At 46.0% G+C, this 15531-nt stretch overlaps 1 protein-coding gene across 4 annotated transcripts in view; it reads left to right on the top strand.

Annotated features, from left to right (window-relative positions):
* Positions 1-11392, top strand: part of DDR2 (discoidin domain receptor tyrosine kinase 2) — a 157303-nt gene extending 145911 nt beyond the window's left edge. For all 4 annotated transcript variants that reach the window (XM_029935704.1, XM_029935705.1, XM_029935703.1 and 1 more), the window contains 2 exons: positions 1403-1552; positions 4613-11392. In XM_029935704.1, the coding sequence (XP_029791564.1) occupies positions 1403-1552; positions 4613-4747 (285 nt within the window). In that variant the 3' untranslated portion in view covers positions 4748-11392. The remainder of the gene's footprint in view (positions 1-1402; positions 1553-4612) is intronic.
* Positions 11393-15531: the final 4139 nt, after the last annotated feature.

Raw genomic sequence — 15531 nt, 5'->3', positions numbered from 1 at the left:
ATAAGGGGGCTCCTGTGTGCAGATAATTACCTTCCGTAATTGGGATGATACTACGCACATATAATTCTACAGTGTTAGCATTTCCTATGTCATTGAATGTTCTTCAAAGACACTGATTTTAATGGCTGCATAATATTCCATTGTGTGTGTGTATCTGATAATTTAATATCTCTGTAATCTGAGACCTAAGTGCTTTCCTGTTTCCCACTGTTATGAGTGCTGCCGGGGTCGCCCCAGTTTATTTAAGTCCTTACAAGGATTTTTATTATCTACACATGACTCACACATTTTCCCCATTTCTGATGTAATTATTGAGCAGTGCTCCCTTTCAAGGTATTATATAGTGTTGTAAAAGATTATTAGTCTGTGATTCAAAAAATCCTGTTCCAAATCTCAGTTTTTCCATTACTAATGGTCTTGCAATCTAGAAGATTTTTAGTAAACCTCTCTTGCCTCACTTTTTTGATCCGAATAAATAAGGATAAATAACATCATCTCCTTGAGCGTTGTATTTACAGAATCAAAAATGTGCATATATTTAATGCATGCTGATCACGTCTGAATCCCATTGCTGTCAGGGTGAGTCTCCCCTTTGAGACTGTGACTCTCACTGACCTGGGAAGCAAAAGTTCTGGGTTCTCCTAGGGACTTTGGAAACTGAAATTAGATTCCTCTATCTCTAACATAAAATCAATTGACTTACCATTCTAATTTTGCCATTCCCATGGGCATTTTCCCAAGGCTACCCTAGAGCCTGCCGTATGAGCTTCTGACACTTGGTGGGAGAATCAGGCAGCTCACAGTGGCACCTCTTTCAGCCCTGGGATCTCATGTCCAAGAGCATCAGGTTCTAAACTGAGACCTTGGGGGGCCAAGACAATGACCTGCAGCTTGAGGCCAAAGCAACTTCATTTTGTTGTTTTATTTTTTTAAGTTTATTTATTTATTTTGAGAGAGAGAGAGAGAGAGACAGAGACAGAGACAGAGACAGAGAGCATGCAAGTGCATGAGTGGGGAAGGGGCAGAGATCGAGAGCGGGAGCGAGAGAGAGAGAGAGAGACAGAGAGAGAGAGAGAGAGACAGAGAGAGAGAGAGAGAGAGAGAGAGAGAGAGACAGAGAGAGAATCCCAAGAAGGCTCCATGCTATAGGAGCAGAGCCCATCATGGGGTTCCATCTCACGAACCGTGACATCATGACCTGAGCCAAAAGCAAGGCTTGGCTGCTTAACTGAGTCCCCCAGGCGCCCCCATTTTGTCATTTTAGATTCTCCGTGCCCAGCTTGGCGGTTCCAGAATTCCTTGCCCTGAGCAGCGGAAGCGGGTAACCAGGTTGTGAAGATCTCCCCTGCCCTTCTCACGCACCAGCCATTACGGTTTCCTCTTCTTTTCCTTATGTGAACAGGGCAAATTCACGACAGCGAGTGACGTGTGGGCCTTTGGGGTGACGCTGTGGGAGACCTTCACCTTTTGCCAGGAGCAGCCATATTCCCAGCTGTCTGATGAGCAGGTTATCGAGAATACTGGAGAGTTCTTCCGGGACCAAGGGAGGCAGGTGAGAACCGCTGGGGGCGGGAGGGTGTGGCCTGGGTGCCCCACAAGGTGAGAAGAAGAAAGTCCTGACTTAGCAGGATACTAGGATGGGCTACGTGGTTGGCAGCCTTTGGTCACTAATTATCCAGAGAATGTGAAAGACTGAGGTCCGCCCCCACCCTCCCCTGCCAGCCATTCACTCTGCCTCATCCACACAGCATCGCGAGAGCCTCGGAGGACACGAGGGGTCAGTTACGTCAGGCTCCTCCCCAACTCAACGACAGCAGGAAATAAAACCTGCTGTCTCGTGTTTGCTCTATTTCTTGATGTAGATTGTGTAGTTCATCTTCCTGGTTGAAACACGTAAGAACAAAACTATAAGTTTAAAAGTGAATAAGGGATTTATTGGCAGTAGCTAAAATTTTGGTTTGGACTAAATATTTAGCATCCTTTGTAGACTGAATTGTCCGGAGATGAGCAGAGCATCCTGGACCGTGGCCTCTCAGAACTCGGGCAAAGCTGGAGTCTCGTGCTGACAAGGATCCCAATTCTCAATTAGGATACTCTAGCTTTTCTCTTCTCTTCTCTTCTCTTCTCTTCTCTTCTCTTCTCTTCTCTTCTCTTCTCTTCTCTTCTCTTCTCTTCTCTCTCTTCTCTTGTTCAAGAGAGAGAATGTGAGTGGGGGAAGAGCAGAGAGAGAGAGGGGGAGACATGCGGGGCTTGAACTCACGAACTGCAAGCTTATGACCTGAACCAAAGTCGGACACTTAACCAACTGAGCCACCCAGTCGCCCCCTCTGACATTTCTTTAATTGGGTCAGTTTGTAAAGTCCCCGTGAGATGTCGGATTCAGAGCTTGCTGATGCGGCTGGAGCACTGAGCCTGCCCAGAGTGGCCTGGCCACAGCACGCTGGCGTGTGGCAGCCTGAGCCAGCCGGGGAGCGGGAGGAGGCTCCTGTAGAGCATGAGAACCTAGGGGCGCCTGGGGGGCTCAGCCAGTTAAGCATCCAACTTCGGCTCAGGTCATGGTCTCACGGTTTGTGAGTTTGGGGGGTGGGGGGAAAGAACAGAAAAGAAGAACTTTAATCCTTACATACATTGAAATAAGCAAAAGATAAGGAAATGAGAAGAGATAAGACAACCCGCAGGTTGAAAATGAGAGGGAGAGGGCCTGGGATTTCACTTTATCTCGAAACCCTGTCGATCTTTTGGGAGCAGGGGACCCACGTTCCCTGTCTTGGTTATGAAATAATTGCTCTCATACCCTGACAAAGGGCAAATTTACTCCTGTGTGCAGTGGACCAAGGTCAAGTGAGCGGACCAAGGCCAAGTGAGCGGACCAAGGGAAAAAAGTGGTTTTTCCACTGGACTGATACATCATGACACCAGGTTGACCTATTTTAGTTCTAATTTCTTAACAATCCCTGGGCTTTTATTTTTCTTATTTATTTTTAAATAATCGGCTTAAAAGGGTCCACTGTTTCATCTTCACTAACTACTAGCGGTGAGCCGAATATATTCTCACCAACTACCAAGTGGCCAAAACGGTAAAGTTATGTATGAGAAGGAAGCTAAGGTAAAACTCAGATATGACTGTTATATTCTCAGTAAAATTCTCACCTATAAGCTAAAAGTTGCTATTTTTGATAAAAATTTATTACATTTTAGCACATTAATCACCAAACACAATTTGTCAAAGTTAAACTTTATTATATTCTACAAAATGTTATTACTTTCAATTTTATTCCTGAAATTTTCGTATTCAAATTTGAAAAGTTTGGCATTAGAGCGTAGGGACAGCAACTGTCAGCTGTACTGTCAGCTGTGAGGTAGAGTCTCTGGTCATCAGACTCCCCTGCGTGGCCCAGTCCCGGGGAGGGGGTCACAGAGAACATTCTGGCAGGAGCGACACGGAGAAATCCAGTATTCCAGTGTCTGCATCCAGCTCAGCTCCTGTTCCGGTAAAGGAGCTGAGGCAGCCCAACTCACTCTCTGCCCCTGCATGAGGGGCTTGGCCAAGGTCAACCTCAACACTTGGGCCGTCAGTGGTGGATCTGGTGTTCTAACCACTTGCTTCTCAGTCTGAGACCTCTTTTTGGCTAGACTTTCGTCTTGGGTATGACGGTAGGGACCTCAGAAGGACTCATCAGGAAATCCTGCTCCAGACGACTAGACTAGATGAGACTGCGGGCGACCAGCCCACGCACCAGAGTCGAAGGGTCTCTGAGTAGGGGGTTGGTGTCGCGCAGTATCTATAAGAAAGAACACAGGCAAAGTGAATGGTGGCAGTATTGCACTTTACTGGGATGCTTAGGATCTTTATATACCACAGGTGATTACATTTTGTCTTTAATGATTACACTGTTTGTAACTCTGAGGTTTTAGGTAAGAATCACATGTTCCAGAAAAGATCATTGTTTCCATGGTAAAGAGAACAATAACACAATTTACTACAGAGTTTCAAAAACAGGAATGAAATACATTAACGAGGGTCTTGTTCTACGCATATAGTATAATATTAACCAAAGCTTAAGAGAAGGCTATTTTTCTTTAAAGGCGAACATGATGATTTACGGGTAAAGTGCCCCTGACCAGGAAGGGAGTTTCAATCTGAAAATTTGCCCACTCACTGAAACTATAATTAAAGGTCGTAGAAAACTAACTCCAGTCTCTAATCCATCTTGATCAAGAGGTCATGCGCACATTCTCTAAAACAAAGGAAAGTAGGACCCAACAAGCCATATGACACTGTACGCTCAATCTCCCAGGAGTGTGACTCAATCCTGATCCTCAACTGAGGGACCCTATTGCACCAGGGGCACACCCACCCGCTATGCTAGGGATATGTGCGTTCCTCCTGGTAGTTCACAGCGGGATCTCAACAGGCCTTTTGGCTGAATGGGCCTCTAGAGAGACAAGCGAAGGGACCGGGCCGGGAGGTGAGCAGGAAGAACAGACACTGCACCTGTCTCAGTTTTCAAGTTCAAGCAGCGAGGGAGGCAAACCAAATGATAATGCAACCACACTCCTTTCCCTCCACCTTCTTAACATCCTTGTTTTCTGTTCACCTTTGTTTTCAAAGACGTACCTGCCCCAGCCTGCCATTTGCCCTGACTCTGTGTATAAGCTGATGCTTAGCTGTTGGAGAAGAGATACCAAGCACCGCCCTTCATTCCAGGAGATCCACCTTCTGCTCCTTCAGCAAGGGGACGAGTGACGCTACCACTGCCTGGCGACATTCCGATGGCCCAGGTCCTTCTCACGAGACCTACCACTCACCCACGCCTAAGCCACTCCATCTGGACGTTGAATGGGCCCGGAGACAGAGGCTCATTCTCTTCTCTGTCTCTGTCCCCGGCCTGTCTTCACTCCACTCCCCCACTCTCTACCCCTGACCCATATATACTCTCTCTCTTTTTTTTTTTTACATTAAAGAACTCAAAAAGAAAAAAAAAAAGCCTAGGGCAGGTAAAATCTAGTAAAGAAATCTTACTTAATATACCAAAGTGTTGGATAGCAAGCTAGACAAGTTAGATAATTTATAAAGGTTAAATATGCTATGTTTATAAATGTGCAGATGCTACCATATTTTTTTCATGTCACTTTTCAAAATGTATCTTCAGAAAGAAAAACTTGAAGAACACTAATGTCTTAGGGAATGTGGGGTTAGGTTTAGGGAAGACACTCGGTAAGTGTGGAGAATCAGATGAGAGGGTTGGTATTCAGTAGCTGATCGAAGATTTCTTCGTTTCCTCAGTTGGCCTCCAGACATGTCCTACCCTCTGCCTTTCCTTCTCCTGTCGAAGTAAATGATACACACTTGAAGAACTCCAGGTTCTCAGAATGGGCATTTGGTTCATTTTGTGGACAGGGTCAAAGGTGCCGTCTATACGCATCGGAAGGACAAAGGGTGGGTGTGGGAGAGACTGTCCAGGGCAAGGCTGTGCGAATGGGAATCGCCATTTGCCAGAAAAGTACCTCGTGCGTGAAAGGGTTCTTGGATAGAGAGTGGACACAGGAAAAGAGGTCTGGGGGGACAGGTGACAGGTGTGATTTCTGCGGAGGGTCCGCCGCTTGCTCGGATATTTTAGGTGTGTGTTTCAGTAAGAGCCTGGTATTGAATCAGTAAAGACTGGTGTTTTGATATCTGGGCCGTGGGCCCTTTAGTTCATCTTCTCCAAGTCCTTCAGCTCTTTTATTAGTTGCATCCCTAGGGCCCCCATGGGCTTGGGGGTGACTTTCTCTGGCACAAATATCTGAAGGCCATCGTGTAGAATAGGGAGTAGATCTGTTCTGAGTGTTTCCAAAATGTTGACCTAGGGCCAGAGAGGGAAAGTTGCAAGGAGATAGATTTCCACTCTTTATTAGAGAGAGCATAGCCACCAGCAGAACACACAAGGGTGAATGGGCCACCTCCAGAGTTGGGGAGGGTCCTTTGTCACCAAAGAGCTTCAGATGCAGGCTGAGGAACTAGGCAAGAAAGAGATAGGCTTCCAAACACAGGGCAGATGGCTGTGAGATGAAGTTTAATGTCCTTCTGAGCCTACGAATCCTTGATAGCAGAGAGCATGAGAGAGAAACCCTTCACCGCCCCTGCTTCGTGTAGACACCCTTGCCCCAGGGGTGGTATGGCCAGCAGGACAGAAATCGTGGGGCTCTGAGTTCAGAAGCCACAGAAACTGATATACTGTCAAGTAAGAGTCTCCTCGGAACAGGTGGTGAGGCCCCAGATTTAATGGGAAGCAGAACAAGGGACCCTTCCATTCCCTCTGAGGAACAAGAAAAGGTTACAGAACAAGTTTCCCCAGTGTAAGCGGCCCTGGGGCTGCTTCTGTAGCCCTGGCCCGGTTTCCCTGTGCACAGTGGCTCAGGGCCTTGACTTTTCTCCCTGGGTCAGCCTTTAGCATCGCTCCAGGCTACCGCAGAAGAAAGTGCCCAATCCCCCAGACGGTCTTGTGACTCTAGCAGACACCTTCTCCCATAGCTGCCCCTGGACTCTGGACTCCAGTCTCCACCAGGGCTAACTCGGGCAACATCGCTGGCTTAGGAGTCAGGAGAGCATTGGCTTGGGAGCTCTGCTCCTACTTCTGCCTCAAGCCAAGTGTGTCACTTTGGACGGGTCACTTCACCTTCCTGGACCTTACTTTCCCTGGCTGTCAAATGCGAGGATGGGATTAGATGGCCTGGAAGCCCCTCCCAGTTCTGAGAGGTCCAGTGCTGGCTGGGTAATTGCGTCTGGAGTTGATGCAGACCTGTTATCTGGTCATCTCTTGCTCTGAAAATCGTGGTCAGCAAAGCAATGATGCGGGGAACACACTAGAATAGTCACAGTAACAGCAGCTACCTGTACAGCGCTTTCAAGTTCATCAGGCATGTTCCGTGGACATGATCTCACCTGATATGTGCAGGGCCAGACGCTTCTCCTGTGCTCAGGACCCGTCACTCTGCTTTCATGAAAGACCAGTGTTGACTTCATGTATTGGAGACCTCTCTAGAGAAATAGAACCAATAGGATATTAGTTACCAATAGGACACACACACACACACACACACACACACACACACACACACACATGTCATAAGGAATTGGCCCATGTGATGAGGGAGACTCAAAAGTCTCACAAACCGTCCCCTGTAGCTGCAACCCAGGAAAGTGGGTGGGGGCCTGGTTCTGGGAAAATGGAGGGCAGAAGCCTGACATTCAAGTTCAGCAGTCAGGCAGAGAGAGCAAACTCGCCCTCTGTCGTTTTCATCTTTTCCAGATGTGCCCACTCGGGGAGAGGGCAGTCTGTTTCATTCAGTGCACCCATTCACATGCTAAAGTCCCCTGGAAACACCCTCCCGGGCCACCCAGAACTCCTGTTTCATTTGGGCACCTTGACACGCACATTTAGTCACCTCGCTGCAGGTGAGATCCGGGCCTGTCCTCCTGTATCTGCCTGCCTCTGGTAGGGCCACATGCAGACTGAGCCCATGACCTTGGATGTGGCCAGAGAGAATAACATCATTTCCCTGTCTGTGCCTAATCTCACCTCTTCTTCTTTTCACACTTCCGCCTCAGACCACTGGGTGCATTCCATGATCCCAATCATATTGGAGGGAAACTGAGTGTGTCTGGATTTTCCTGGCCTTGAACCACAGAGTAATCTGTTTCAAGTGGCAAGCGTGGACCGTCACATACTGTTATCCTTTCTTGGGAGGAGAAAGCTTATTTATTCTCTGGCACTGAGACTGTTACGTTGGAGACCCTGGGCTAGCTTCTAGCCTGGCCGTGCCGGCAGAGCCTCACTGCGCCGACCAGAGACACCCAATAGCATGCCACGGTGAAGGCCTCGTACGTAGAAATTAAAAGTAGCTCATGCTTCAGTGAGAAGGATGTAGCTGGGAACTTTTAGAAAAGGGGACAGGAAAAGGGACAGCCAACCATAGAGGCCTTGTCAACCTTCGTAGAGAGTCACCCCCTTCGTGATAGGTATGAACTCCTTCATGTGTTTGGGGATCCTCAGACTTAAGGTGACACTTTTGCTGGCTGATGTGCTGATAACTAGGTCCAAGCCTTGATGTGCTGTCCAGACACTTGTGCAATCAGAAAAGATCAGGAATGGAAGGAGCCACTGAGGGGAAAATGTGGTTCTGATGCTGTGGAAAGATAACTTATAAGCTCACTAGACAGTATAATGAAGAGCATTGTATGGAAATGGAGTAAGAAAAAAAAAAAGGAAAAATGAATGTGCATGTACCTGAGCAGGGAGGCAGGTGGGGACCAGGAAGAAGGCCACATAAAAAAGGTAAGGGAGAGTGCAGGGGAAGGACCCCAGCGGGTCAGGGTGGCAAGGGAGAACCCGGTGGTGCGGGAGAGAATCGAACTGAAGTGTGAGAGCAGAACTCAGAAGAGAGATCCGAGAGAGGGCAGAGAAAGTACGTGTCTTGAAGATAAAGATAAATATGTGTAGAGAAAGAAATCCCGGATGATAGAGATGATCAATGTATTTATTAAAAAAACGAAAAGTCAGAAGCAGTGTAGGAAAAGTAAGGGAGCTTTTCAGAGTTTTTGGAAAGTGAAAGTTCTTACAAAAACTCGGAGGCAATTATCAGGGAATGCTCTAACTTCAGAGGAGGCGGGTGAGGGGCGCCCCATTGAAGTGTATTCTGGACCCCACTGGCGCTGGGGTAACGGCGGTGGGAAGAAGTCATTTCTTCGCCTGAACAGGCCTGTGTTTCCCAAGTGCTGCTTTGGAAATGATTTACGGCAGCGGTTCACGGGGCTTTGTGTCCCTCCTCTTGCTTCTGTTAGTCAAATGCATTTAGAATGATGCCCACCACTGCTGCGCCCAGAAGAGCCACAGGGAAACGGCGAAATAATAGGCTGACGTTAGACAAGACCAAACCTCACCTGATAGCTACACAGAGAGGTGAGCGCCATGTTGGAGCCGTGCGTTTTTCTAGTCCCTTCCAGACTTCCCACAAGGAAGCCATGATGTGGGGCTAGGCCGTGGGTTTTGAGGAAAGGGGGAACGGAAGAAGGGGAGTGTCTTCAAGATGGAATGAGGAAGAGGTTCCAAGGAAAGATTCTAAAACAGAACAGAATCTGCTTTGCCCCAAACTGAAAATAAAATGAAGAAAATTACATTTAGGGCTTAGATTACTTCCAACATATGGTCATGAAGCCTTTGATCCTAACTGGAATTTTTATACCTGCCATCTTGGCCTTTTCAGGAAGGCCTCTAATCTCTGGCCGTGTGTACGGTAGGTCCCTAAACATTTCTGGAATATGGATTGCAGATTCTGATCTATGCTGGCAAGTCCCTCTTGAATTGAAACTTAACATTTTTGTAGAAACAGATGAATGCCTTTTCCACTTGGTCGATTTCTTGGAATGCTGAATCAAGAAAGATGGAAAGAGACCAGAATGGTCAATGGTGTTTGGATTTCTGGCATTTTGAGTTCTCTGGCACAATTAGCTGCATTGCTTGATGGCAGACAAGCGGTGGGTAATTATTTACTTGCTGTTTTCTTTTATTTAAAAACTTGTAATTTTGAAATACTTTAAGACTCACAAGAAGTTATAAAAATAGAAGAGCGGCTTTACCCTAACACCAGGCTTCCCCCACTGATAACATCAGACATAACCACAGTCTCTTTTCAAAACCAGAAAATTGACGTTTGTAATACAGTTCATTGAACTGCAGGCCTTACTCGCATTTCACCAGATTTTTACATGTATTTATGTCGTTTCTGGATACTTTATCTCTTTCTGATTTGTAACCTGGCCTTGCTTGGATGCATCAGGAAACGCACTATCCAGATACAATCTTACAAAATTCTAGAGAGAATATAACAAATGAATGTGTTCCTTTATCAATATGAAATATCCTGCCTAGACTGGCACTTCCACATTTTCTGACTAGTTTGGCTGTTTAGTATCTGGAACAATCCAAGAACAACTAAGAAGGATTTGGAAACACTGAAGAGTGAGACCTGCACGTAGCTTGCTGGCTAGAGAATCAGGTGTAGGAGGTTCTAGATGATGGTTCCTGCAGTTCCTACAAGTGAGTAGGATTTGTAATGGTGGCAAGCAGGGGACAGAGGGCAAACCAGTCTCTTGGTCAAGAGCTGGGCAGACTTCCTTGATGGCAGGGCTGGCTTGTGGAAGGAACAGAGAACGGTAGCATAGAGCCCCCTCATGTGTGATGAAACACAATGTTCAGAGTAGTACAGACACTTCATTTGCCTAAATATCAATTCTTGAATGGCAGGTACCTTGGACCAAATTAAATTTAAGCACAGAAGCAAGCTTGGGGGAGGTTGAAACTCTGGGTTCGTGGATCACAGCTGTGAGTTTTGTGATGGCATCTTAACGTGCCCTATTTAAGGGTCACAAGGTGATAACTGGGTTCATACTGCTTCCCCATGTCCTATAAAGTTCCAAGCACATAGCGAGCACTCAATTAATATTTGCCAAGTGTTGTTATTTGAATGAATAAAAGATAGAAACCGAAACTTGTCATCCAGCATGCCTGGGGTGAATTTAGGAAGAATTGCTTTGCTGTATTGTAGATGGTTTGTTTCCAAACGAAGAGAGAGAAAAAAGTGCGCAGACTTGTACCTGGTGAAGTTCCTTCTCCATTTGCATATTTCCTAATGATGACATCCATTAATGGAATGGAAATACCTCGTTCTTTGAGGTGTTTAGACAGCCATGCAAGGCAGCTGTCTGCAATGCACCCCAAACCCAGCCCATCTGAAACAGGCTTCTTGGTTTCTCCTGCAGACACCTGGTCATGAACTTGTACGGGAGAAGGGTCCGCGTCCCCAGCCAACCTGTGCTTACCCACATTCACAATTGCGTCTAAGGGGAGACTTTGCAAAAAGACTTGGGGGGGGGGCGGGAAGCACAGCGTGATAAGGCTATTACTTTGACTGAAACCCTGTTTTCTTGCAAAGAGGCTTGGAAATAGTTGAAATTGGGGATTCCTGTAAACACACTCACAGGTTGGAATCTAGCCTGTTCGTTGTATGCCCTTTACTGCTCATGCTGCCCTGTCTCTTCTACCCTGTTGTCCGGTAACTTTTCCTGAGGGTTGAGTTTCTGAATCAACACCGCTCACTCTTCCTACGAGGAGGGATGACCTGAGCCTCATTCTGGAGGCTTTGGAGGATGACATGTCTCGTCAAGGGGTCAAGAGCAAACTGATTGATTTCTGCTTGAAACTAGCATAGTCATTCCAAAACAGAATACGTAAAAGTCCTCTGTATTAGAAAAGGAAACAAGATACCAATTGTATATTTTCTTTATTTATTCTCTAAGTCTGTCAGATGATAAATTGTAAATAACAGTGATTAAAGAAATATGCTACTGATGGATCCGTCTTCTGTGTTAATGGTGCCGGCTCCGGGCTTCGTGTGATCTGCACTCCTTACAGTCTTTCTGGAGAAGTGAGGGGGCAAGGGGGCGGAGCCAAGGGTGGGTGTGCTGTGCGTGGTGTGTGCAGTGCAGGTGAGCGAGGTGTGCGGGGCGAGTGCCTGTTTGTTGGGAGACGCCCAGCAGAGGGTGCCTGGCACCTGCCCATGTCATAGTCCTTGACCGCGTATTGGAAGGAAAGCATCTTGGTCTCTGGCACGTCCAGACGCACTAGAGATCTGGAATTTTGTGTTGTCACATTAGCCCAGCTCTGGAGAATTCAGTCCGGAATTAACTGAGGATGCTTTATTGTTATCACAAAGTTGTCTTGCTTGATACAGAGAAATCCCTCCCAGATCCAAAGATCATCTGGCTTGAGACCACCCATGCATACAAAAAGTGACAAAAACCATGAACAAACAGAACACAGACCCAGGCTTCGTGTGAGACATTAAGATGAACTCCCGCCCCCCCCAAAACACTCCCACCGCATGTTTCTTGGTCTCTGAAGAGTAAATTTATACTTCTAATTTTATGAATAATTACATATTTTTTCAGCAACGGCCATGACAGATATGAAAATGGATAAAAATTCTCAGAGGACAATAATAATTCCTGAACGCACACTCTGGCCCCTGAAGAACCGGTTTGATTCCAGTGCTAAAGTCCGAGGATGCAAATATCTGTGTGGTGGGAGTGGGCTGGAGGCAGAGGAGAAAAAGAGTAATAGGCAGAGCAGAGATGTTCAAACAATTCTGAGGTCAACACCATTGCCAAGAAAGATAGGTACAAGTGGCGTGTATCTGAACAGGATAAAGCATCGATAAATGCTAGGCGTGTATCTGAGTATGTAATTTGTTACTGAGGACAGAGATTAGGTCTGCTCTCTTAGGTTTTCACTAATAATTTGGGGACTCTATTTTGTTTAGTATTGAGCACTACAAACTGACTTATCGCCACTTATACTTTTATATTCATTTTGTATTTGAAAAAGTATATACACGCATCTTCTGGTCCTGGAAAGTCACACCGAACAATAAGTCTTTATGTATAAGGAACATATTACCTCTTCCTAACTAAGGAAATGAGTAAAATTTCACTCTTTTAAAAAAATTTTCATGTCTATTAATTTTTGAGAGAGAGATAGAGCGGGAGCGAGGGAGGGGCAGACACACACACACACACACACACACACACACACACACAGAATCTGAATGAAGCAGACTCCAGGCCCTGAGCTGTTAGCCAAGAGCCTGATGTGGGCCTTGAACTCAGGAACCATGAGATCCTGACCTGAGCCAAAGTTGGGCACTTACCCGACTGAGCCCCCCAGGTGCCCCCAAATCCCACTCTTAAAGTAGGTTTGGTCCAGGCTGGACGTACAGTGATTTGAAACGGAGACGGATAAAAGACACCCACAGGAACAGCTACGTGGCCACACAGCGTCTGTGTCTTTTGACACTGTTTGCAAACCAGAGGCAAGTGAGGTCTGGCGAGGTTTCTAAGGACCTAGAATAGAGCTGTGTCACTGGTGCTAAAGGTAACTTTACTGATCTTTGTCTACCTGACGACCGTTTCAGGTACCGTAAAAAGAAACCAAAGATCGGTCTCAGGGTTTAGAGTAAAACAAAATTTATTTTATAACGCAGTAAATAGTCAATTTGTTATTCCGATCAAATGACCAAGGTTTGCCAGGGATAAACAGGATTATCGTGTACCAGGTTCTTCTGGTTTCCAGGAAAACAGCCCATGAATGATACAAACTCAAGATGACTAGTCTAGGATGATGAAAGTCATACTCACTCACCTATCAGTAAACTATATATTGTAACTATTACTGGGCTCTGTCCTACATGTGATAAAATATTTTTTAAAATACAAAACTCAGTGACATGGGTTGTCAACAGATTTCTGTTCTCTAAGTCTCTCTGGCACCTCTAGTGGTTCAGCCCATCCTGTGAAGGTTAAAGAACCTTGAAAGCCCCAACTTCAAATGAAAGAAGGAAGCAGAGACCAAGGTCTCCTCCCTTGAACTGGACAGACAGCACACTAGTAGGGGACTGTTCATCTCGCTCTGCTTTCCCTGGCTTCACTTAACTCTAAGTCAGTCCCGTACTGGTTGTCATCCCAAGATTGTGGTGACGCTGACTCTCCAGAGCCTGCCCCCGCCACCCCCCCAGGAATGAGTTTGTCATAGGACAGACACACAACTCTGTCCCCTCTTCTTCCCTTTACATGTCACTTCTGAGTCCTAGGACACTTTAAAAGGAGACTTTGGGTCTAGATTGTAAAGATTAGGGTTAATGTTAGTCTTAGGACTCCCAGAAAATATTGGTAAAGTGTGATCTCTTTAGAACGGTTGAACGTGGGGTGAGGGTAGGAGCTGACTTCCACCCAGAGAACAATAAAGAAGTTTTGGGGTCCTGGGTAGCTCAGTCACTTAAGCAACCAACTTTTGACTTTGGCTCATCAAGCTCTGAGTTGGGCTCTGCACTGAGCATGGAGCCTTCTTGGGATTCTCTCTCTCACTTTCTCTCTCTCTCTGCCCCTCTCCCCATCCCCCCACACTCTCTAAAATAACAAAGAAGCTTAGATTATTTAGGAATCTAATATTTAAATAAAATTTATTTTTTAATGTAATTTTATTGGTATCAGATAAGTGATTCCTAAACTGGCTGATATTATTATTACTGGACAGAGAACCAGTTCTGAACTCAGGTTGAGCTGCTGGCCCCTGGAAATCAACACCCTAGAAACGAGTGATGGTAGGAAGCCAAGGTGCTTTATTCAAGGAAGCCAGCGACCTGGGAAGATGGTAGACTAGCTTCTCAAAGACCGTCTCCGCATCCACGCGAAGGTGGAGCGTTTTAAAGGTGAAGCGTGGGACAAGGGGGCGGGGGCGTGTGCCGGAGAAGCCGTGTGTTGTGCGTCAGCGCCGCCCTGAACAGACCTGCTGGCCTTTGCCGCACCTGGTTTCGAATGCAGTCCAGTCTTATCTTCTGGGAAAGTTTGGTTCCTCACTTTGTAAGGCCAGAAGTACATAAACTTGAAGCAAGTGAACTCTTACAACTGACTGGAGTGTTGTTACGATATCAAATTAACCAAGACCTCTATGATTTCAAAAGACGGTACAGATTGTATGTCTCATATTGCTCAAGGATCATTGCTGGGCGTAAATAATTGAAACTTTTAAAGAGGCCATGAAGTAGATTAAAGTGTGTTCCCTGGAGTTAGATACACGATGTGCCCATGTGCGGAGTTTCTTGAGTGAACCCAGACTAGTGATGGTCACCTTGTTGCCAACGCACGATAAATATAGAAACCTGGAGTGAGCATTAGAAGCTTTCATAGCACTTGGGCAGAGGACTCTTTTATGTGTTGAAACTAATAATAGAAAATCTGGGCTTGAATTTTGCATCCTTTACTTATTTTATTTTTCTCATAACTCATTGTTATCATATTTGCCAGAAGTACCTCTTCTGGGATGGCTTGGAAAAAAAAAAAGGGTTGTTGATCACAGCGTTTGAGAAGCACTGAAAAAGGAGTTTATGGTACACCCCTCATAATGTCCTATGAAGTTCTTAGGTTCTCGGATTCACGGCCTGTTCTAAATTTTGAAAACTGGTAATTCATACATGACTCAGTAAAAAAAATTTTTTTAATGAAATGTTCGTTTTTTTAAAAGGATTTTTTTTCTTTTTCTCCTTCTTTCCTTCCTACCTTCCTTTTTTTTTTTTTTTTTTTTTTTTTTTTTTTTTTAAGAGAAAAAGCAGGTCTGGGACCAGAAGCTTGTCTCTAAAGTGGCCCACTCCCAAAAGGAGTGGAAAACGAAGTAGATGATAATACCCAAACTTTAACTCCTAAAGTTAAAGTTTCTCTAAAACAAGTTCTAGTGCAAACATCCTGACGCCTTCCTGCAATAGAGGCCAGGCGGAGGCGCCAGCGTACAGACTTGATGCGTGCCCCGCATCCCGCGCCCCAGTGCCCCGCTAGGGTTAAGCCCGACGCCCCTGCCCAGCCCAGGGCAGATGCTGCGAGAGCCCGGCGGGTCCCACCGGCCACCAGAGCTACGCAGGGACTGGGAGCTTCCGGATTGGCTC

Source organism: Suricata suricatta, chromosome 3 (genome assembly GCF_006229205.1).
Source record: "Suricata suricatta isolate VVHF042 chromosome 3, meerkat_22Aug2017_6uvM2_HiC, whole genome shotgun sequence".
Lineage (NCBI taxonomy): Eukaryota > Metazoa > Chordata > Mammalia > Carnivora > Herpestidae > Suricata > Suricata suricatta.
The sequence above is the reverse complement of the archived record's forward strand: the minus strand, read 5'-3'. Positions and strand labels throughout refer to the sequence as shown.